The sequence below is a fragment of the Grus americana genome, chromosome 1, assembly GCF_028858705.1.
Source record: "Grus americana isolate bGruAme1 chromosome 1, bGruAme1.mat, whole genome shotgun sequence".
NCBI classification, from domain to species: domain Eukaryota; kingdom Metazoa; phylum Chordata; class Aves; order Gruiformes; family Gruidae; genus Grus; species Grus americana.
The window spans coordinates 58,392,285-58,413,591 of NC_072852.1; the positions used below are offsets into that span (position 1 = coordinate 58,392,285).

At 48.2% G+C, this 21,307-nt stretch overlaps 2 protein-coding genes across 3 annotated transcripts; one reads left to right on the plus strand and one right to left on the minus strand.

The window, feature by feature from the left end:
• Window positions 1-2,106: 2,106 nt before the first annotated feature.
• Window positions 2,107-11,858, minus strand: EIF3L (eukaryotic translation initiation factor 3 subunit L). 2 transcript variants are annotated; one of them, XM_054839383.1, is made up of 13 exons: window positions 11,741-11,858; window positions 11,601-11,649; window positions 11,260-11,470; window positions 10,615-10,694; window positions 10,269-10,330; window positions 9,020-9,089; window positions 8,240-8,313; window positions 7,100-7,271; window positions 6,680-6,834; window positions 5,714-5,884; window positions 4,215-4,712; window positions 3,118-3,198; window positions 2,107-2,363 (listed from the first exon to the last, which is right to left on the minus strand). In XM_054839383.1, the coding sequence occupies exons 1-13, from the start codon at window positions 11,771-11,773 to the stop codon at window positions 2,325-2,327; spliced, it is 1,695 nt and encodes a 564-aa protein (XP_054695358.1). In that variant the 5' UTR covers window positions 11,774-11,858; the 3' UTR covers window positions 2,107-2,324. The 2 variants fall into 2 exon arrangements, with proteins under 2 accessions (XP_054695358.1, XP_054695365.1); XM_054839390.1 differs by lacking the exons at window positions 10,615-10,694; window positions 11,601-11,649; window positions 11,741-11,858 and having other exon boundaries at window positions 11,260-11,338.
• Window positions 11,859-12,054: 196 nt separating this feature from the next.
• On the plus strand, window positions 12,055-20,092 carry ANKRD54 (ankyrin repeat domain 54). Its single transcript, XM_054839400.1, has 8 exons — window positions 12,055-12,484; window positions 12,905-12,952; window positions 15,363-15,461; window positions 15,900-15,971; window positions 16,376-16,423; window positions 16,549-16,673; window positions 17,542-17,649; window positions 18,319-20,092. Exons 1-8 carry the CDS (start codon window positions 12,244-12,246, stop codon window positions 18,391-18,393), a joined length of 816 nt encoding a protein of 271 aa, XP_054695375.1. The 5' UTR covers window positions 12,055-12,243; the 3' UTR covers window positions 18,394-20,092.
• The last annotated feature ends 1,215 nt before the right edge of the window (window positions 20,093-21,307 follow it).

Sequence of the window (21,307 nt, forward strand, 5' to 3'; positions counted from 1 at the left end):
AGGATCCATAATCACACTCCCTTCACGACTGCACGTCAAGAGACACAGAGCAGATAACCCTGTGCTGTGGTTTCCTCTAATAAAACCATTTTGACCAGAACCGCCTGAGAATACTTCCACTAACCAACCCCTGCTGTGGCAGGCCAGGCTCGAGCTCTTACCAACCCACCCTGCCTCCCTGCAGACCGCCTTTCCAGCGGCAGTGGGGCTCTGTTGATGCTGCTGAGCGCCCTGCATTCCTCTAGCTTCAAGCAGTGCCAGGCACCGAGGCTCGCTGAGCCTATCTTTGCACTGCATGAGAGGGCTGCAAGCTCTTCCTGGCTTCGTTCCACCAAGTGCCAGTCCCGCTCAGTTAACCTCCAGCAGTCCCTCTGACAAGGCGTGGAGCCAGGCAGACCAGCAGATGGTCTCTGTGCATCCTCTGGAAGCCGCGCTGGCAGACACAAACACCAGCGGCAGCATATTCGTATACCTGAGAACAGCTTGTAACAGCTGGAGTGTTTAAGATGATACATAACATGCATTAAAAGTCTGTAATTCCAACATGCCAATCACCGATTTAAAACAGACCAAATCCCAGTAACACATCGGATTTCTTTGCTATGCTATGAACTGGAACTGATGACTGAGATACTGCCCTGCCAGAGGGTCTCCTGTTGTATATCACATCTATCTTAGCACATGTTCTGGGAAAGATTTAGGTTTTGGGTAACAACAAAATAGGAGGAGAGTTGCTGTCGACAGCTATGCTCACTGTGCTGCTGTTGGTAAACATCCACAAGCAAAAGTGCCAGCCCTAAAAATAAAAAGGAGCAGATTCTCTTGGTATGAGCCCAGCTCCTGTGGGCTGCTGCTATGCAGTGGCATCTTAGTACTCTCATTTCTTAATGATATAGCTGCCTCAAACCCTTCAGAACTGGGGGTAGTAAGTTCTTAGCATGCAAAACACTAACGGCAGCAGCTAGAAGGCCAGCAGGAGTTGCCCATTTAATCTCACTCTGCGCTGCCTGTACCCTGCCCACCCGAGTTACACGACTTTCTGATGGTAAATGCAGTTTACTTCTAAGCAGTATCTAGGACACTAAAAACTTGACCCTCATTCAAACGCAGCGTAGAATCCAACAAAGGCTATTTATTCCTGACTTCTAAACAGAATCACATACGACGTAAAGCCAGACTGCCAGGACCCCTCTCTCAGTGGAAAGGAATGAGAGGGAGAGGTACATAATAGAGGCAGATGGTATATATGAAGCATGCTTTGTGTAGCTTTCCTATTACACATGCAGGTTTTTCTCTTGCACCTGTTTCTACCACTCAAACACCAAACTATTTAAAGACAGCAAAAGGAGAGGGGAGAGAGGGTGTGGAGGGCACATGAGATGCGATTCATTCTTCACATTCTCTTCCCCAATATTTACAAGTCCTTGTAAAGGGCTAGTTTTCAACTGTTTTTTCTTTTTCAAGGCACTGCAAGTTTGCCTTGAAGACTCCAAAGTGGCTAGAGAGTTGGGAAAATTAGCATTTAAAGGGTTTTAATACATTAAACGCCCTCAGGGAGTTTTCTGGAAAAAATTCCATTAAATTACGGGCCAGGACTTGGGCATCACTTGTACTGAAATAAAACACACCCTCCAGCAAGGACATATCATCAGATGACCAAAGTTAATATTGGTTGAATGTTTACAAAAATCCTCCCCCTCCCTTTAAAAACCTGTCAATCCACTTTGGAGAATTTCTACTTCATAGCAACTAAAAGAAAAGAGGGGTGGGAAGGCAAAAATGCAACCTCCTAGGAAAACAACTACGACTCAGGTTTATTCAATGTGTGGAGCAAGAGCTAAAAGGAATATTAGCTTGCATCTTTTTCCATATCCTGTGGAAACACTGTGGAACAGCTGATTTTCTCCCTGTTAATCAGTTCCTCAGCCTTCCCTGTTCACTGTGCGCAGTGCCTTTACAGAGCATGGAAAGAGATCTACTCCCCACTGTCACCTGCAACAGCGTGGACCAAAGAGAGCAGCACAAAGCAACAGCAGCTGCCCATGTCTCCAGATGCAATTATATTCTTCCATGGAGGAAAAATAAATGAGTACATCAGATACTGAATGCTCACCAGGAAAAATCCACTAATTTATTAGATGTCTTGTCCTTTGTAGGATAGTTTGAGCCAAACGAGTCTGCTTATTTAAGTACAAAAAAATCTTCAGAGTCACAGGAGATTCCACAGAAATGCCAGAACCCTGAGCTCTCCTTCCTCACCACAAAGAAAATAATCTCTCCCACCCACTTCTCTGCTTAGGCCAGTCACAGCATCCACAGAAGTTTTAGGGTCTCTGGCCCATCTTCTTCAGGGTTCGATTCAGCTGGAATCAGAGAAGGCAAAAGTCAGGAAAATACATAGTGATTGACATACACTACTGTTCCCCTCAGCAGCCTTTATCAAATGCCTCTACTCCTTCCTCTCCAACTCACTGACAAAAAGCTCTTGAGCAAGTGCAGGCAGTATGCAAAATAGAAGGGGAACTAGTAAAACTCCCCCCTCCTCTCCAAGACAGCAGAGGAAGACATGGGAAGAAGAGAGGGTGCACATTTCTAGCAGTCATATCACAACCCTGTATTGCTCAAGTCCCCACATCTCAGGATTTTGCTGCCTAAGTTTCTTGACAGAGGCTGCTGCGCACTGGAAAGTGGAGCAGTGACAGAACGTCACGTCCTGGCTGAGCAGAACGCTGAAGTTATCTGTGCTCCAGAAATCTTTGAGACCACTTTCTAGAGCCGTAGTTATGAGGGTAGAGATGTGATTTGGTTGTGTTACTTGCCAGAACACCACAACTATCTAGGAACAATGGAGTCTGTGCCCTTGGACAGTAAAACCCTCCTCCTTTTCCACTGTGGCTCAAATGAGCACTTCTCACACAAAAACATACCATTCTTCAAACACCAGCAGCTGCTGCTTAAACCACCTGTCCTTGCCCAGTGCCTTGCAGAGCCGGGGCTCGCCCCAGCAAGGCATCACACAGCTGCCTCGCACAAACATGGCTCCTCCAAGGCCTGTACAGCCCAGTGCTTGCTCCACTTTTCCTACGGAGCTACACAGCTCTCCTGTCCGGGCCTCACCTCCTCAAATTTGTGGATCTGGCGGATGAAGAAGTCCCCATAGCGTCGAGCAACCTTTGTGTCCGCAATATGGATCATGTCCTGGGGAGGGAACAGCATGAGGTCAAGAAAAGGACTGCGCTAGCAGGGAGACAGCAAGCACTGCCAAACGTAAGGAGCAACCAAAGGGGCTTCACTCCAGCGCTGGCTCAGCATCACACATACCTGACCTGTGCTAGTCCTACAGCAACCATTCAGTTCTCTGTGGGCTGCTTTCCCTATACCTTTGCCTGGGATGGGTCCCAAATTCACATTGTATTCACTTCCCATATTCTTGCACACTGTTTATTTTTGTCTCTCTGTGCAACGGTTTGACAGTCCCAACCCAGATTCATGCTTTGCTTCCCCCTACCAGCAGCTAAGAGTCACGCTATCTACCAGGAGAGCAAGGCTGAGGCATAGCATGAGATCTTGCAGGATGAGGTCTGCTCTAAGGACCAAGAACAAGGGGCAACCTGTTCTCCTTCCAAGCAAGAAACCTAATGGTTACTGCTATCTTCTTTGAACATGAAGTCCTAAAAGACTCTTTGCTGTGCTTCCTGCTGCGCAGAGCTCCAAAGGCAGGATGGCGACAGGGCCATACCTTGTGTTTCGATTCCTCCTAGAGCAGACAGAGATAAATGCCGCTCCAGTGAAAAATTGACCAGTTACATGAACAAGCAAGATTCCTGCTTTATCAACCAAATGAGAGATGTGAGGGAGACCTACAAAGCTGACAATCCCACCTGACACAGTGACAGCACTATCTGTTACCCAGCTGTCACCTCCTCAGAACACTGACAAACAAACTGTCTTCCCCCTCTGTCCTGGGGAAGATATTTAGGACCTTTGTTTTCTGGGTATAGTGACTGCCAAAGCTGCCTGTGACAGCCCATCACTGTTTATCCACTGACACTCCTATTAAGCAGGGCTACGACTTCGCTGTGGGTAGCCAAGCCCCTCACGTGGCAAAGGAAGGAAGGGATGTTTCCCCACAGACTGCAGCAAAACTAGGTGCTGCCACTTCCAGAATTTCCTGGATGAAGGAATTTCCTACACGGCAAGGAGCAGATACCAACCTTGTCAATATAGAAATCGACCTCAGATGCAGACTGGAACTCCCCGTCCAGGGCAGATATGCCACTGGTCCATACCAGGTTCTTCATCTTGTGCTTGAAGACGAGCAGCTGGATACGGAACTCCTGCTCTGTGAGGTCTAAGAAGCCAGCCAGCTTTGCCACGGGCATGGTGGTGTAGAGCTTGAGGAAGCTACGGATGGTGGAGAGCTGGGCCTGCTGCTGAACTTCATCAGCAAAGACCTTGAGCTGCTGCAGAAAGGGCTCCTTGTGGTAGTTGGGGTGCACGTTGTCATAATTGGGCACCACAGGGGAGAGGAACTTGGGGCAAGCGTAACTGAAGAGCTCCTCATAGACTTGTGCGTCACCCTTCTGCATGCGCAGCATCTTATCCCCATATTTCTCTCGGAGCTGCAGGTGGATGCTCTCATCTATGCGCATGGGGTACATGGTGAGGGCGATGGCCAGGAGTGCGTGCATCTGCTCATTCTGCTTGTTAATCTAAGACAGAGAGAAGATTGGCTTGTCAATGTGCTCAGGCTTTATGGTGCCAGTGGGAGCTGGGAGCTGCAGTTTTCAGAGACGGACCCAGAGCACTGATGGTCCTAATGCTCAAGCGGGACAGCACAAAGAAGCAGTGCCTCTGGGCAAAGCAGATAGATGAATGCCGTATCAAGGCTCTCATCAGTGAAAAAGAGGGCTGGACAAGAGGAAAGTACAGAGTGAACGTATCCAGAGCCATACAGAACCTGGATGGCCAGAAGCAGGTTTGACTGCTTTGGTGCAAAAAAGTGCAGAGGAGAAGGGAAGGCACATAGTTTAACAACCATCTCCTGGCAAGGGACGGTTATCAGGGACCCCAGTGAAGAAAAGACTGAGAAGGAAGATTTACCTGAGTGTGGGATGAAATGGACAGCTGTGTGGCTGAAACAGACATAACACATTTTTGAAGTGTGGTGGAATTAAGAATGGCAGGATTTGGCTACACAAAGAGAAATGAATCATAAGGATGAAAAGGAGACAGCAGCAGCAGGGGGTAAAACAGGCACCACAGACAGCTTAGGTGGAAAGAGAAAGGAGTTTTGTTGCAGCCATGCTGAATTAAAACAGTCTGTGAATGATTATCTGGTAATGGAAATATATCCAACAATGGCAGTAACCTGAAATTCAGGACTGGACTAGGAACAGGACTGACTTTGAAGAAGCATCAACAAGAATATCATTAGCAACTGATATTCATTAACAATACTGCCTAGAGGGAGAGTGCAGATGGAGCAGAGGCAACTGTACGGTGAACAACCAAAGGAACTAGTAACACAGCTAATAGAAAATATTGCCACACATGGCAAAGGAATTCAAAGGATCCCCAGTCACCACCACCAGCATAGTCCAAGAAAATAAGGCTGGACTATTAGATGTAGGTTATCAGGTGACGAAGGAGGAGCAGGAAAGAAGATAGCAGCTTTGTCTTTTGGGAAGTCTAAACCTATTCTATCTCTTACCATCTCATATTTGTAGGTCGTCCTCTGAAACATGCTCTTGGTCCTCTGGATGTAGAGGAGGATGTTGGCAAAGACACGGATGGCATCCTGGTAGCGCCGCATCATAAGGTACGCGAAGCCCACGTAGTAATAGGTGGTCACCTGACACTCAGGCACTCGGGAGTACATGCTCTGAAAAGGAAGGATCAACATGCTACGTTAGAGGGGAAGACAATCACCTTTGATCCGAACAGGTCGTTACCCAGAATCCAGCCACCTCTGCTTTCACTCCCATCCCAAATATAGAAAGGAGAGGGTTAATTCAGGATACCTCACTTCCCACCCATCCCTGCAGCAGCTTCCTCGCTGTTTATTAGATCATCCTATTTCCTATGTTTTCCAGTTTCAGCTTCCTGCAAGCAGAGGACTCTTGCATTGTGCCTAATACCACTTTGCTCAGTCCCCCTTCCCCTTGTTTCGCTCCACGTCCTGTGCCAGACAGCACATACATAGACCTGTGCCAAGCCTTGGGCCAAGCCCGTGTTGCAGCTGGGCTTTTGTTAGCCACTGTTACTACAAGCAGCACCCAATTCTAGGGCAAAAACATGCAAGGTGGGAGTGGGCACAGCAAGAACAAGAGTCAAAAATAAAAGAATGAGCCATTGACTAAGGTGGGAATGATGTGTTCAGTTAGCTACCACTGCACTACCACTTACAGTTCAAATAATATTCCCTGTAACAACACTGCCTTGCACAACACAGCAAACCTCCTAAAAAACTAAGCATTTGTGCTGCAACAGCATCAGGCATTATCACAGGGCTTGATTTAATGCCAAAGCTCCAGCTGTGTTCAAATACAAACTGACAACTACAACAGCTACAAACAGCTCCTTAGCTGAAAGATTCATTACGGCAATCTTTCACCGGCATGTTTGAACAGAGACATTTGGAAAACCGCAACGGAAGGTTTAAAACATGCTGTATTACCTTCTTGTTGAGCTCGATGTTCTCCAGAACCTTAATCGCTTGGTAGTAATCTCCCAGCAGAGAGTGCAGACGCAGTAGTCCAACCAGGCTGAAATAGCCCAGCATCTTGTAGAGGGAGTGGCGACCATATTCACCAGCCACGCTTTCAGGGTCACCTAGGAAAAAAAAAGGAACCACAATGCCTTCCTCCAAGGAAGCAAGCTCCCCTTTCAACACCTCTATGTTTACAAGCAAAGGGAGCAAGACCTCAACTTCAATCACCAGCACTTCTCACATAAAGCCAACAGAACCTCTTCCCAGTCAATCCATTCACCTATTAAGGGTTTGATCCAACTCCCAAACAAAGCTAACAGAGCTCGGTCAAATCAAAGCAAGGCAGCACAGACACCAGTCTTGCCTGGCAGCACCCAGCTAGCTCACCTCCACTTGTATAGACCTCCAGCTGTCGGTTGATGTTGGATTTGTCCACCAGAGAGTGCAGCACATTAAGGACACTGTGCACGTTCCAGATCTTGGGGTTGGAACGAAGGAAGTCAATTTCCTCTTCAGACTTCTTGGCTGTCTTGCAGCGGTACTGGCTGAAAGACTGGAACTGCAGGAAAAAGCAGAGATTCGATGATGAGAAGCTAGTTTGGAGATGTTCAGCTAAGTGCACTAAGCTTACAAGTTGATCACACAAATGCGTTACAAGAAGCTACACATCACATGAAAAAAGTTTCATCTGAGATCACCTGGCAATCAAAATGGCAAATTATACCACCTTTAAAGCATTTAGGGAAAAAATGATACAGTGCAGAGGAAAAAGGCCAGAAGACAGAAGGAAGCAGAGAAGGATCTCTCAGATAATTAAGGCAGGCAGCTAACCACAAATTTGCTGTCTGAACAGGTAGAAGAGAGGATGATGAAGTCATGTGTCTGCATACACACACATCTTTTTCTATATATGCATATATCCTTTTTCATTCTCAAGCTTGACAAGACTGTACTTGAGGAATTCCAGGCAAGTCTATAATAAAAAGTTACAGAGAAAGGAATCTATAGAGAAAAAAACAACAGCATTTGAGAGCTGTATTGCTGCACTCAGAACAGTAAGTGGAAAAAATTTCCTAACATCAAGATCATAGACCATAAATTATTTCAAATTAGGTCAGCAATCTCTCAGTGCAACCATAAAGGCCCTACTGACTAAGAAATACAAAACTAAAGTAAAACCATAGAACACAATAAAACTAGTTTGAACAAGTATCTTCATAAGGTCTTTGTGATTATAGCACACTTCAGTCAGGCTGCTTTCCACAAATCAGAAATGAAGGCGAGTTAAAAAAATCCCCTAAGTAGCAACTGAAATAGAAATAGCAATGGAAGTCCAGGAATCCATTTAAAAATCTGTACATTTACAATTACTTAATCTACCTGGTGACCCAGGAGTAACAGCGCTCACCAAAGTTTTTTGACCTGCAATGGTATCTTAGCTATGAAAATGAGAGAGGACATGGAAAATTTTATAGAGCTAACAGAGGCAAGGCCACCCCAAAATGGCCCAGTCTTCTAGTCATATACCTGGTATATGAATTCATCAATGATATCCCAGAGCCACTGGTTGGGCAGTTCCAGAGGAGCAGGGCCATCAGCATCTGCAGAAGAACAGAAGTAATAGATGAGAGGTTTAATACATTGAGCAAGAACAGTGGCAGAGCTGGAGGAATTAAAGAACACAAGAGTTTCCCTGAAACGAGAGATGACGCAGCAGATGAATGAAGCTTCCATTAGGGTGGTGATAAGTAGCTTCGGCTACCTCGACTGCCTTCACTTTTAAAGAATACGAGCGTGTATGGCGTTAATCTCTAGAGCGTGACTGCTCAGCAACAGTGATTCTCAGAAGCTGTGCACAGATTGCAGGGGTTTATCCTAACTGATCCATTCTCCACAGGAAGTCTGCCAGGGAGTCACAAACACTACAGTTTGTTCCAAGGGGAGTCAACAACAGTAAGCAGTTGTGAAACACTGCAAGTCTTCTCTAGCTTACAGCTTCATTTTGCTTTTTAATAAAGATAGGTGAAGCAGTTCTCAGCAAGTCAGAAAGCTAAATAAATTTTATTTTTTGCAGTATTTCAGTAAGCACTAGAAACTATTTGTGCTTTTTGTGTTTTTAAATGCATGCATGTAAAATGCTCTTCATTCAACAAACCCAAACATATGGAAAGCTCGTAGACTACTTCTCCCTGTATGATCTATAAACAAGCATGTTCCAGTTCTTCTGACCCTTTCTCCAGCTCTGTCCTCTCCATCTACTCTTCCTCTCCAACACTCACAGAGCAGAAATGACTTGCAGCCACTCACTGAGGATGTAGTTGAAGAGATTGCAGTAGTTGTAATAGGATTCAAATCTCTGCTCCAGCGTGGGCCCCCCCTGCAATGAGAAGTCAGTACAGTCTGTTTAGTCTCAGGAACGGCAGGAGTGAGTTTATGGGCAACAGCACATGAAGGACAGTCAATAGTCACAGCAGTAGAGGGTCTACTTCAGAAATGTTAGAGCCAACGTTCAACCAGGACACCCACCAGCACCACCCAGAAAACCTGAAATTTTATCACTCTTGTCCCATAGGCTAGGGCTGACTTTTCCTGTAAGGACAGTTTCTCCCAGGATGACTGAGTATTCAAACCTTCTGTGAATAGGATGCATTCCTTCTCCTCCTCTCTGCTGTCCAGACTCAAGAGCTTTCTACTACCTTCAACAGCCTTCCTTCCTTCCTCCTCCCCTCATGAGAGGCCTTAACAAATTGACAATGCTGCTTCTAGGTAGTATTTCTAAAGACTTTGAAAGACCAGTGAACAACAGTAGGCAATCACTCTTCCTAGAATCATCTTCCTTGGTTCACCTAGAGACACTCAAGGGCAGTCTGAGAACCACTAACAGCACAGCTTGTGAAACCAGTCTCTCCTGTTAAAGCCTGACTCAGGTTAATTCAGCAGCCTTTTTAAAGTGCCTTTTTCTCCACCCCCTGGTCCACATCAAAACTGCAGTTGTTATTATTATTATAATGCACCCTCCTCTTGTGACACCCTCTCTCACCCAACCTGCTAATCTGAAGAACAAAAAGCCACAAAGAAACACACAAAACCAACTGATCTATAAGTCTCGCAGTTACAGCTCTACCAAGAAAATTCAGTTCCCTCCCAAAAAACCCTCCCTTCCTTCTTTCCTAACTCACTAACCGCTACGTTTGGTGTCAGTAACAAACTTTTACAAAATAGCCTCCTCAAAACTCAGACCAGGCCTTCTTATTCATATAGCTGCCAGGGAAACCTGCACACTCATTACATCCAAGCTTGAGGAGGCAGCTAACGAGCCTCAGAAAGACAATCAAGTTTTGCTTTTCAGCAATTGGTGAATCCTTACTAAACTAACAAAAAGGAAGAATTTTAGGTTTCCCTAAAGCAACTTGACTTACAAGTCATAAAGCTATCCAATCCTGTCTTGCAAAAATTATGGAACCACAGATGCTGGGGTAGCAGCAAAATTTGGCAAGTTTCACGGCACAGAGAAGCCAGCATGCAACCAACATCAAGACAGAGGACAAACACTCACGCTGACTTTGGCGTAGATGTGCCTATAATATAGCTCCTTGTATAGGATGAGGAAAACGGCATCTGGAAAAGATGACAAAACTGGACATTAACAAGCCACAGGGCCTAGGCAACTGGATTTATCAGATACACCGGTGGTGCTCCTCCTGCCACAGTGATAACGGGAGACGCAAAAGGATTCTTCCTTCAGTTTTGACTTCTTGCCAGGCATCTACTGAACGCATTGCCAGAGTGCACAACGATAACTGACTCAAGTGGCAGCAACATCATGCACCTGCTCATCCATGTATCAAAAGTAATTTATTTCCTTCTTTCTCTGACAAGCAAAGAGAAAGGAAAAGACTTACCATTTCCAACTTGAGGTGCAATGGCCTCAGCCTCTGGCCACGGGGTATTCTTAAAAAACCTTTCTGTCAGCTTTGTCCAGCTGAAAGAGAGATACACACGAGGTATTAGAAACCATTTCTCAGTATGAGAGAGCTGGGGTTAGAGATGACAATATAGAGACCTTGGACTTGATGAAAGTAGAACACCACCACCTCCCTTTAGTTAGTCCAGTGTTGAAGCAAAGAATGAGAATGGCAAACTAAACAATTAAAGTCTTCAATCTATCCCTGAAATACAGAACGGTTGAGTATGTTACTTTCACATTTCTTTTATGGTAAGTAACATAGCTATACGCAAGAGTATCTGTAGGGAACAGACACAACAGTACTAGCACTAATGAAGTCACTTTTTGCTGCCTCCATACCTGTTAGGCACAGGACTGGTATTTTCTTTCAGACAGGTCACAACTCACCTAGACTTCTGTCAGACTAATGGCCTGGAAATATTTGGTCTTTTTCCCCAGTGATCAAATCAAAACTTACAGTGTATTTTAGAGAAAGCCCAAATTTGGAACAAGACAGGTACTAGTCAGCCTCTTCTTTTAAGGGCAGGGTATACTTCCATAACAGTGATACCCCACCCTTGAGGGAAAGATGGCTTTATACCTGTTTTCATAAATATCCTGGATCTCGTACACCTTCTGGTCAATGACATCACTGGAAACACGGCTGGCCTGGAGCTCATACACCTTCTGGTCAATGAGATCCGACACCGTCTTGTGAAAATACTGAATGAAGTTTTTGATCACTTCGGGGATCACCTGGTAGGTCTGCTGCTCGTACTGGCGCTCGTAGGCCAGGTCTTGCTTCGGGTCTCCTGAGAGGAAAGAAGAGCAGTGAAGCGGCGGCCCCACAGCCCGGCCCGGGCCTACAGACCCAGCCGGGTGCCAGCAGACGCGGTGCACCCGACAGGCCACCGCGGAGGCGCGGCCGAGTCCCGCACTCACCCGTGTGCATATCATAGTCGTTAGAGTAGGCATAGGGGTCGTAGGCGGCCTGTGGAGAGAGAGCAACAGCGAGTCACCGTGAGCAGCCCCGACACGACCCCCCCGGTCCCCCCCGCGGCCCCGGGACCCCCGCCCCGCACCTCGTTGTCGTAGTCCTCCCCCGGGTAGGCCATGGCGGCGGCGCGGCGCGGCAGGGAAAGGACTCCGGGCGGCAACGCGAGCCCAGTGCGGAGCGGGCAGGAAGAGAGGGTGGGACCAGGGGCGGGGCTCGGGCCGGCCGACCGGAAGTGCTGCGGCGGCGGAGCGGGACTTGCGTCCTTCTACTGGTTGAAACAACTGTCTGTCTTCAGACTGCTGAGCTGCCATGGGATGATGCGGCCTATGACCCGCCCTTGCTCTGATTGGAGAGCGTGCTTCCCCGTCAGTCCTTCCTGGGCACCGCCTCTGCCTCCCGCCTCGCGTCTCTCTTCGCTTTCCTTCTACCTACTCCTTCTACATCCCCATTGGCTGTACCCACAGGGCTGCGGCGCCTCTGATTGGCCGAGAGGACACGGACCGCCCCGTTGCTATAGCGACGACCTTCCTCTCCCCCCTCCCAGCGGCCTGGCCTGGCTTGGCCGGGCCCGGCCCGGCCCGTGAGGCGATGGAGGGCGACGGCGGGGCCGCAGCAGGGCCGGGGCCGGAGCAGGAGCTGGAGCAGGAGCCGGCGTCAGAGCCAGAGCTGGGGCCTGGGCTGGTGTTGGGGCCTGTGCCGGGCGCCCCCCTCGGCTATCTGCACGTCCTGTGGCAGCGGGAGGAGCCCGCGGGCAAGATCCCGGCCCGACGCCTGCGCAGGGCCGCCCGCCTCCACCGCCGGCTGGGGCCTACGGGCAAGGAGAGCCACGGTGAGCGGAGAGCGGCGGGGAGCGCCTCTCCTAGGGATGGCCCGTCCCTCGCACGGGGAGCAGCCATGCTGCCAGCCGGGCCTCGGCGGGGAGGAGAGGCAAAGCTTCGACTTTCCTGTGTGCGGGGCCTCTGGAAGGAGGTCGGATCTGTTTGGTGGGCGGCTTGGGAAGACACCCTTGCTTCTGCCAGGGGACAAAGCTCATAGGGAGTGGGAGGGCCTGTGGCCGGCCTCAGGAGGAGACAAGGAGAGTGCTTCTTACCTGGCATCTTGATGTCCTGCTTCCTCCTCTCTGGGCTGAGCCAGCACCAGCGTGGTTTGGGCCTGGCACCGGGGCTCGAGTGCCAGAATGGGATGTTTCAGTAGGGAACCACTCCTTTTTCCTCTGTGCCTTCCAGTAACTGCTTTTTTTCCTCCGTAGCTCTGAAAAGGCTGCGTGAAGCTGCCAATAGCAACGACTTGGACACAGGTAAGGCTTCTGCCAGTCCTACTTGAGATCTTTTCCTGGAAGGGCAGTTTTGTCAAGGACCTCTATTTTAGGAGAGGAGGAGGAGGGCGCTGATAGTTTGCGGACATGGTGCTTTGGATGCTGCAAATCTAGAAACTGCTTTTCTGGAGCCTTGTTTCATTCTCTGAGTGAGGCTGGTTATAATACTCACTTTTTCACTGCCTCTGGTTCATAGTGTTAGTTTTCCAACTGCCTCAAGCTAAATCAGCACTGCACTTTTTTGGTATGTAGCTTTTGCCCAATTGTAAGCAGCAAGAAAGTAGTGTTTTAGTATGGTGGAAAAGTTATGATTATCTAAGCCATATCCTGTGTGATGAGACAGTGTGACCCAGTAGATCGGAACCAGGACCAGTGCTGGACTCTGCCTCTCACAGTGACTTCAGAGAAGGCTCGTGGCCTGTCCATGACTCCCTTTACCTCTCCGTAATGTAGATTAGGTGAGGTTTGATATGAAGTGTTCAGCAGCAATATTGGTATATGTTATTTGCCCCTTATTGTCCCTCTTTAGACTGTACTGTCCTCTCAGCCCTTTAGACTATATTGTCCCCTAACTGTTCATCAGGCCATTCTGTGAACAGAATTGGAAACTGTTTTGACTTGTAGAAATTCCCAGTTTCTACAGGCATTTGTCTGGCATGCTTCACCCTTTGGCTCCACAATACACCTTGTTTCATGAACTGATGGATAAGGTCACTCTGTGAGCTCTGTCAGTACAGAAAGGTTTGGTTGGCTTCAGTCACCAAGTCAAGAAGAAGAATGAAAGAATCAGGCTTTATGAAAGTCTTCGTTTCGATCCATCTTAGAGTTTTACACCTGTATTTGATACACAGGTTCCCCTGTTTACAATCCTGCTGTGTTTTGTGTACTCTGCAACTTGAGGAAGTGTCTGATGATGAATTTATTCTTCATCAACAAGTAAAAAGTCTTTGCTGTTTCCTGTGGGGGCACTGGATCGGAGAGGTTATGTCATTTCCTACTGGCTCCAGGGAAGGACTAGGTAAAGCATTCCCCATTAATGGTTCTCACTGGTGGCACTGTCAGTTGCCCTGTCTTCTGGAGTATCAAACATCCCCCTTTAATGCTACTTCCACATCTTCAGGTGTTCCTTTTACTTCTGTACCACACTTAAAGCAGTAGGTATACAGGAAGAAATTCAAATGTGACTATAATTCTGCCTCTGGAAGCTGAGGAGAATGGTGACTTTCAGTGGTCTGGGCTATCTAGTTTCTTGTCTTGCCCTTCTTTACGGTTGTAGGATATACTGTTAAAGATCTCAAAATGTGGTGAATCTGTCGGTATTTTTAACAGCTACAGAGTGAGCTTCATTTTACACAGTGATTACTATATCATGATAATCGCAAAACAACAGGAGTAATAGCTCTTACAGTTGCCCTTACACATGTTGCTATAGATGCTACTTTTATGCCCCTAATCTTTTCAGCCTTTACTGGACTCTTTGCCTTTGTTATACCCAATACTGGAGAGTCATACTAATTTCTCTGTCTTCTGCGTGAGCAGTTTTTTCCTTCTTATCTGAGAAAAAGAGGTAGTTCAGGTTACAAGAAGTGCCAGTGGTGGTGGTATTGAAGAAGTAGCTGGGTGGAAAAGCAAGGGGGAACACATGTGAGTAGATGATGGTGTGGCTATTCAGGCTGTTCACTAGCTCACTTCAATATATCATCTCCTAGGGGTATATTTGCACTGCTGTTGGCAGGTTGGTGTGCTCACCTGCCTACTTCCCAAACAGTAGTCAGCATTAGCATGGCAAAAATTAGGAGTTTCAGATGAATCTAGGAAGGGGCATATTCAAAAGAGGTGTGAAGAGGTGACTTTTCTCACTGCATGTGCTTACACTGTGAAACTTCTCACCATGGGTCCATGTTAATGTGAAAAGTTTACACAGATGCAGAAGATGATTGTGTAAATCTATGGAGAAAGCCCATGGAGGGATAGTAACCTCAGGATGCTAATACTAGCTTGGGAAGTGCCTGAGATGCAGCTGACTAAAGGCTGTGAGAGTTAGCCCCACTTCCTTGCTGTCTTTTATACTCTTCTGTAGGTGTTTGCTGCTGATTGTCCTTGGAACTTGAAAACTTGGCTAGATGGATCCTTAGTCTTAGCCATTACAGCTGTTGGCTTATCTTTTTTTGGCAGTACATGGAATCTGGTGAAGGCTGTAACAGAGGGTGGAGGGTACGCTGCCTAGGCTGGTTCTGCTGAGCCGGGATGCTGGCTGGAGCTGGTTCAAGTCCAGTTGACTTGATAGGTGGCAGAGTGTGTATCTAACTGTAGAAGAGTGGGTAGCATTACGGCTTTCTGAGCAGGTGCCCCTTCAACTTACCCGCTCTCTTCTCCTTCTTGGCACTGTCAGTGCAGCAACTCTTGGAGGATGGAACTGACCCCTGTGCTGCGGACGACAAAGGCCGGACAGCCCTGCACTTTGCCTCCTGCAACGGCAACGATCACATTGGTGAGTGGGGAGGGGGAGTTCTGTCATCCGACTTCTCTGTGGCAGAGATTTCAAGGGGTGCTCTTTATTTTGGTTCAGGACGTGACAGAGATTGCTGTGTTCTGGCAAAGTTGCCAGCTGAACTCTGGCTCCAGAGGTTGTCATTGTCCTCCTGCTGAAGGGGGAGCAGCAGCTCCCAGCTCTAGGGCTGTATTGGTGCAGAGGAAGGGTGTCCTTAGTCCCAGTTCTTCCCCTCTGGGAGCCCGGGGCAGTGGCACTGCCTGGCTTTGTGCTGGGTCCTTCTGCATTGCTGCGCAAACCTCCGTCCCCTGTTTCTGGGAGAAAGTTGATGAGCTGAGCAGAAGCATCCCTAAGGCAGCTTGGTGGCTGCTGCCCGTGTGGGCCTGACCTGTGGGACAGAGGGAAGAAACTGACATGGCTCTGTTTCCTTGTTCCCAGTACAACTGCTTCTGGACCATGGGGCTGACCCGAACCAGAGAGATGGGCTGGGAAACACCCCCTTACACTTGGGTAAGTGCCACACAGGTGAGCTTTGCATGCAGAGTGGTGAGGTGAACACCGCCTTGCTGTTTCTTTCCTCTCTACCTTCCTCTTTCCTGTGCATCACAATATGCATCCCCAGCTTTAAGGACCTAGGAGGGACTCTTTGCATTTCATTAGCTTTGCTCCTTATGAAGGTTTAAGGGTCAGAGGTAGAGAAAATGCATTTCCTTCCCTCTGCCAGCCCCAAGGAGCATTTTTGTTCCAGATAGAATACTTAGGCTTGAGCATGAGGTTACCCTTAACAGTTGGGCTGTTCCTCTTTCTCATGGCAGAGCGCCGTTTGGGAAGCGGCAAGCTCCACACCTGAGCAGAAATTTCTTTGTTGTCTGCTAGTACCTCTGAGTTGTGTGTCCTGTGTTTTCCCTCCCCAGCTGCCTGCACGAACCACGTTCCTGTCATCACCACGCTGCTGCGCGGAGGTAACATTTCCTCTATAACAATTACAGCCTGTCCTTCTCCTGCCCTGCCCCTGTTGATACTCCCCAAGGACACTTAAATCTCGAAGACAGATCTCACATTCTGTCCTTGCTCATGCATCTTGCAGGGGCCAGAGTTGATGCCTTAGATCGAGCTGGCAGAACCCCACTGCACCTTGCTAAATCAAAGCTAAACATCCTGCAGGAAGGACTCTCCCACAGCCTGGAGGCCGTACGTCTCGAAGTGAAACAGGTAAAAGAAACAGTCCCATGATGTGGTAAGGCCCCTGGCAGTCTCCTGCACCCTTTATTTAAATAACCTGTCTGTAGGCTGTTAGCTGCTCTGGGGAGAGTTTGACTTTTTCATTCTATTTTCAGAGACCTTCCTTTTTCCCAACTGCTACTCTGAATTTTTACAGGACCTCTCTTGGCTCTGGTAGGCCAAGGATGCGTTGAATGTCTTAATTCTCGGGCTGTAGGGAGCACTCTCTTGTCTTCAGCTGCCATGTGAGACAGATGCCTTGTGGCAGGAGAGGGACCACAGCGTGGGCCTGTAGCCATGGCGTGCACTTTCCAGCAGGGACTCTGCACACCTAGCGCTGTCTGCCCTGCTCTGATACGTGGAGGCATGGGATAGGAAAGCAGTCACAGGGTGGCATCACAAATGCATGAGATGTGGGCCTCACTTCAGGACCTATATAGGAGTCACAAGGATTTTCATCTTCAGTGCACAAGCACATCCTTCTGGAGTGGGAAGTCCCTGCTCCTCACACTGAGGGAAGCTAGCTGGCCATAAAGAAAAGCTTGGTGCTTTCAGGGCTAGTCCTTATGCTTCTTCAGCTGGGCCTGTCTTTCTTCCCTGTTCTTAAACCAGGCACAGGGATCACAACTAGTCCATCTGTGGCTGATCAACACCTCTGGTGACTCACTGGGCTCTGATGCTGCCATTAGTGCTCTCCGGTTGCTTTGCATGTGTTCCTCTCTATGGATCATGTAGTCTGCCACGTACCGCAGTGTCAAGGCTGTGCTTGGCAATTTAACTGTAATTTATTTTTTCCTGTAAAAACATCCCAGCCTGGTGCAACTGTCTGATGTTTGCCTCTTATGCCTGTTGGTTTCAGATTATCCAGATGTTGCGGGAATACCTGGACCGTCTGGGGAGGCACGAGCAAAAGGAACAGCTGGATGACCTCTGCTCCAGGTTACAGATGACTAGCACAAAGGAGCAGGTAGGCAGCGTTGAGCTACCATGAGTCACCTACTTGTGTTGTGACTTCTGTGTTTAGGAGAATGCACCTGCATGAGCAAAGTGACACTGAAGACGCGGTTATGGAAGTGTTCTTGCTCACATTGGGTAAAGTGGCCAAGTTATGTGATGACTTGTGGTACTCCTTTAGGTTGGAATTCAAAATGCAGAAAGCATCGCTGTGCCTGGCAGTTCAGCAGAGAAGCTGGCGATCAGATGTGCTGAGGGCACAGGCATTTTAAGGCCAGGATCAGTACAGCAACGCAGGGTTGTAGGGCCTGTTTGGGTTTTGTCTACAAAAGATTGGCCCTTAGAAACAGGCCATACCATTGTTGAGTTCTGGGTACTGCAGCAACATGCTTCTATTTTAAGGGCTGGCTAAATCACATGAGGTGGAGGTCAAGCATCAACCTCCTTGAGGAATGGGGAGAAGCTCCCATTGCCCTAGATTAGGACTTGTTTGACTGTGAGGACCGGAGCCTTTCTACACGATTGTGGGACCAAAGGGATCATGTCCTAGTGTAAGCTCAGCATGGGCATTACTGGCAGTCCTGGTGTAAGGGTGGTCCCTGCTGCATGGGGGTTTCTTCTGTGTTGGTGGTCAACTGCACAACTGCATTCCTTTGCCTAACGGCCAACTGTATTCTGTCAGGTGGATGAGGTTACAGACCTCCTGGCCAGCTTCACATCACTCAGCTTGCAGATGCAGAAGATGGAGAAGAGGTAATTGGCTTCCAAGTCGTCTTCCTGATGCAGGAGGAGAAGCCTAAGAGAGAAAAAGAGGAAGCTGAAGCTTGCTTCCCAGATCACTGAAAAAATGTTGCCGCCAGTGGCTGTTCCTGCTAGATCCACTCTCTGGTGGTGCTCAGACTGTCCCTGTGGGTGCTGCCACAGCTGCCTCGTGGGGAGGCAGCAGGCTTTGGACAACAGAGTGCTGCAGCTGAGACTTCTAGAAAAAAAGAGCTGCTCTTCTTTTTATCAGATGGGCTGGTGCTGAATAGGATACCCCTTCCTGAGATACTCTGCCTTCTCCTAAGCACTTCAGCTCACTGTAGGGGGTGGCTGATGCCATGTACAATCACCAGCCCTGACTAGTGCGCTCAGCAGCTGGCCAGAAGCACAGAAATGCTGGGAACAGGCACCTTTTGCCACCTCCGCAGTACTTGATTGTATGGGGGAGAAAGTGGATGCCTTGGACAACAGAAGGCTTTGTGCCGTGAGAGCAACACACACTTAATTCTGCATGCTACCAGCTGAGCAAATATACTGCCTTGAGAAACACACACCGAGGCTTAATCCTAACCTTCCCCAGAGCCTGTGGTCAGAGGGCAGAGAAGCTGTCTGGTTACAAATGAGATACAAAGCTTTTAATCACTAGACAAACAGCTTTCACTGTTTTTTTTTTTTTTTTTTAAATCGCTGCTGCAAGTTAGTGCTTAAATACTACAGTGAAACACTTGCAAAAAAAAAATGCCCAGATAGACAGCTAGCAAGTCAGAGCTGCCTAGATACAAGAATAAGGTTTGGGGCGTGACTTAATCCTAACGCAGTTTTAGGCAGACATCTACATCTTGCAAAAAAACCTTACCATAACTGACTTTTGTTTTTCCTATTACTGGCGGTCTCGGGCAAGAGGTCCAGTTGCAGCAGGAGGTGCTGTATATTCAGCCACATTATTGGGCTGGAGGTGGACTTACAGCTGCCTCAGCAGCACCAGACCCAGAGCTGACCCATACTGTGTTTCTTGCTTGTAATAGAGAAGTGCTGCTGTAGGACCTTAAGTGCAGCATGAGGAACGAGTTATGACCTCTGCTGGGAGCCTGAAGTGATGCAGCTATGAAGGATGCAGGGAACTGCCCTTGCTAACCTTTTGCTTCTGCCCCACTGTGGTTAGTAACGAAGATGTAGATAGCTTTGTTTTGGAGCAGGGATCCATAAATCTTGTCGGTAGGGTGCGAATAGCAGCTGGGTGACAAGAACATGCCCAATCTGAGTTCCCGCCTGTGTCCCACACCTAAATGACATGGTATGCTGGTAGCAATACCCATCCCACAGCTTAGGAATCGCTGTTTTGGAAGTGTTCATTCATAGGATTCAGCTTAACCATGCAACAGCCACAGTTTGGAGCATTCTCCAGAGACCTTCGGTCAGCATGTTCTCTAATATCTGGCCTCTTGTCCAGGAAGAGGCTAAGCGGACCTCCGTGTTCAAAGCTGGGATAACAGAAGTATGCATGGCTTTTAGATGGGTTCATCCATGAGATGCTGGAGGCCATGGCTGGGACTAATGGTCTTGCGGTTTGGCTGGAGCTGTCACTGTGAATACCGATGCTTTGTTATGATATGCTGGATGGGAAGGATACCGAGGAGGTGGGAGACAATCTGACCTTTTTGTATTTTGAACTTCAATAAAATCCTGTCAGCCTTTTCAGACTCCTCAGCCAAGTTCTCTCTCTTCAGAGAGGCTCATTCCTCTTCCTTTATATGCGTTCCAGGCCCCAGGCACAGCACTGGACTTGGTAACTGCTACTGTCAAATCCAGTACTGAGATTAGAAGTGACAAGGCAAAGTTGTTTGAATTCAAACACCAGTCTGTTTGCATATCGAAGTACATGGTTGCTGACTCACCTTCTGATCTTGACTCCCACAGCCAAGAAATACAAAGCTTAAATCTAGTTAGTTGCTGTGAAACTGTACGAAGAGAGGAAAGAGAATCTCAGCAGGATTGCTTCAAGCTGGAAGGTGGGATGTTTTGCAAAGAGGAAAACCAGCCTTGCCTAGTCTGCACTCCTGCATACGTATGGAGCTGGTGGGGAGAAGGCAGCTGAACTTGTGCCTTGCCCCATGTCAGATAAAATGGCTGTGCTGTGAAGAGACAGCAAGGGGATGAGGGGCTGGGGAGGGGCATCTGGGCAGGATAGAAAATTTCCAGGGTGGTCCCTGTGTGAGGAGAGGGTGACCTTTGTGTCCAGTCTTTATTCACCTTGCTCCTTCCTCTCTTCACAGCCCTGTCTTTGTGTCTGTGTACACCTGTCTGTCACCACTTCTGCACTCAACAGCCTTGTTGCTGAGGAGACCATTAAGGTGCCTGAAGAGCAGGCAGCTGAAATCCTGTTTATTGCTGCAGTCGGTTGCTGATGTTGTCTGCTAACGACGCAGCTTGGAAGCTTTCCTCAAAACCAGGAGTACACCTAGCTGGGACTCAGAGTGAAGCTTTTAGCCTGAGCCCACGTGATGTTATTGTCCAAAGCTCTTCAGGCCTTTGTCTTGCCTGGCACTGGAGTTTTCATGACTGCTCCTGACCGTGCACTCAGGGGAAAAAAGGTGGGGGTGCTGCAGCCAGCCGGGAGCGTTTGTCTTGCCTCTTTCGCAGCGCTGCTCCCTTTGTGGGAGCTGAGGCAGCGCTGGCGGTCCCCTGGAGACTGGCACAATGAGCTCAGGCAAATAAAAGGAGTGGGTTTGTAGGAAGTTTTGCCGCTACTTTAGCAGTAACACCAGATAAGAAAGAGAAAAGAGGATCTGGTTTTCAGGGGGGAAAATAAGCATCACGTAGGAATCGCCACAGTCAGTCCTTCAGCCCTACTTTCCTGCCTCCGGGTTGAAGCACTGTGCTGCTGAGAGCAATGTCATGTGTTTTGGCAC

Bases quoted from the DNA above. Each gene is read 5' to 3' on its own strand.
- EIF3L (XM_054839383.1), bottom strand. From the start codon at position 11,773: ATGGCCTACCCGGGGGAGGACTACGACAACGAG. The intron at 10,695-11,259 runs GTATAAAGCCAT...TCTCTCTTTCAG, and splicing joins CAGGATATTTATGAAAACAG to CTGGACAAAGCTGACAGAAA. The intron at 5,885-6,679 runs GTAATACAGCAT...CTTCCTTTTCAG, and splicing joins ACATCGAGCTCAACAAGAAG to AGCATGTACTCCCGAGTGCC.
- ANKRD54 (XM_054839400.1), top strand. From the start codon at position 12,244: ATGGAGGGCGACGGCGGGGCCGCAGCAGGGCCGGGGCCGGAGCAGGAG. The intron at 12,485-12,904 runs GTGAGCGGAGAG...TTTCCTCCGTAG, and splicing joins TACGGGCAAGGAGAGCCACG to CTCTGAAAAGGCTGCGTGAA. The intron at 16,424-16,548 runs GTAACATTTCCT...TGCATCTTGCAG, and splicing joins CACCACGCTGCTGCGCGGAG to GGGCCAGAGTTGATGCCTTA.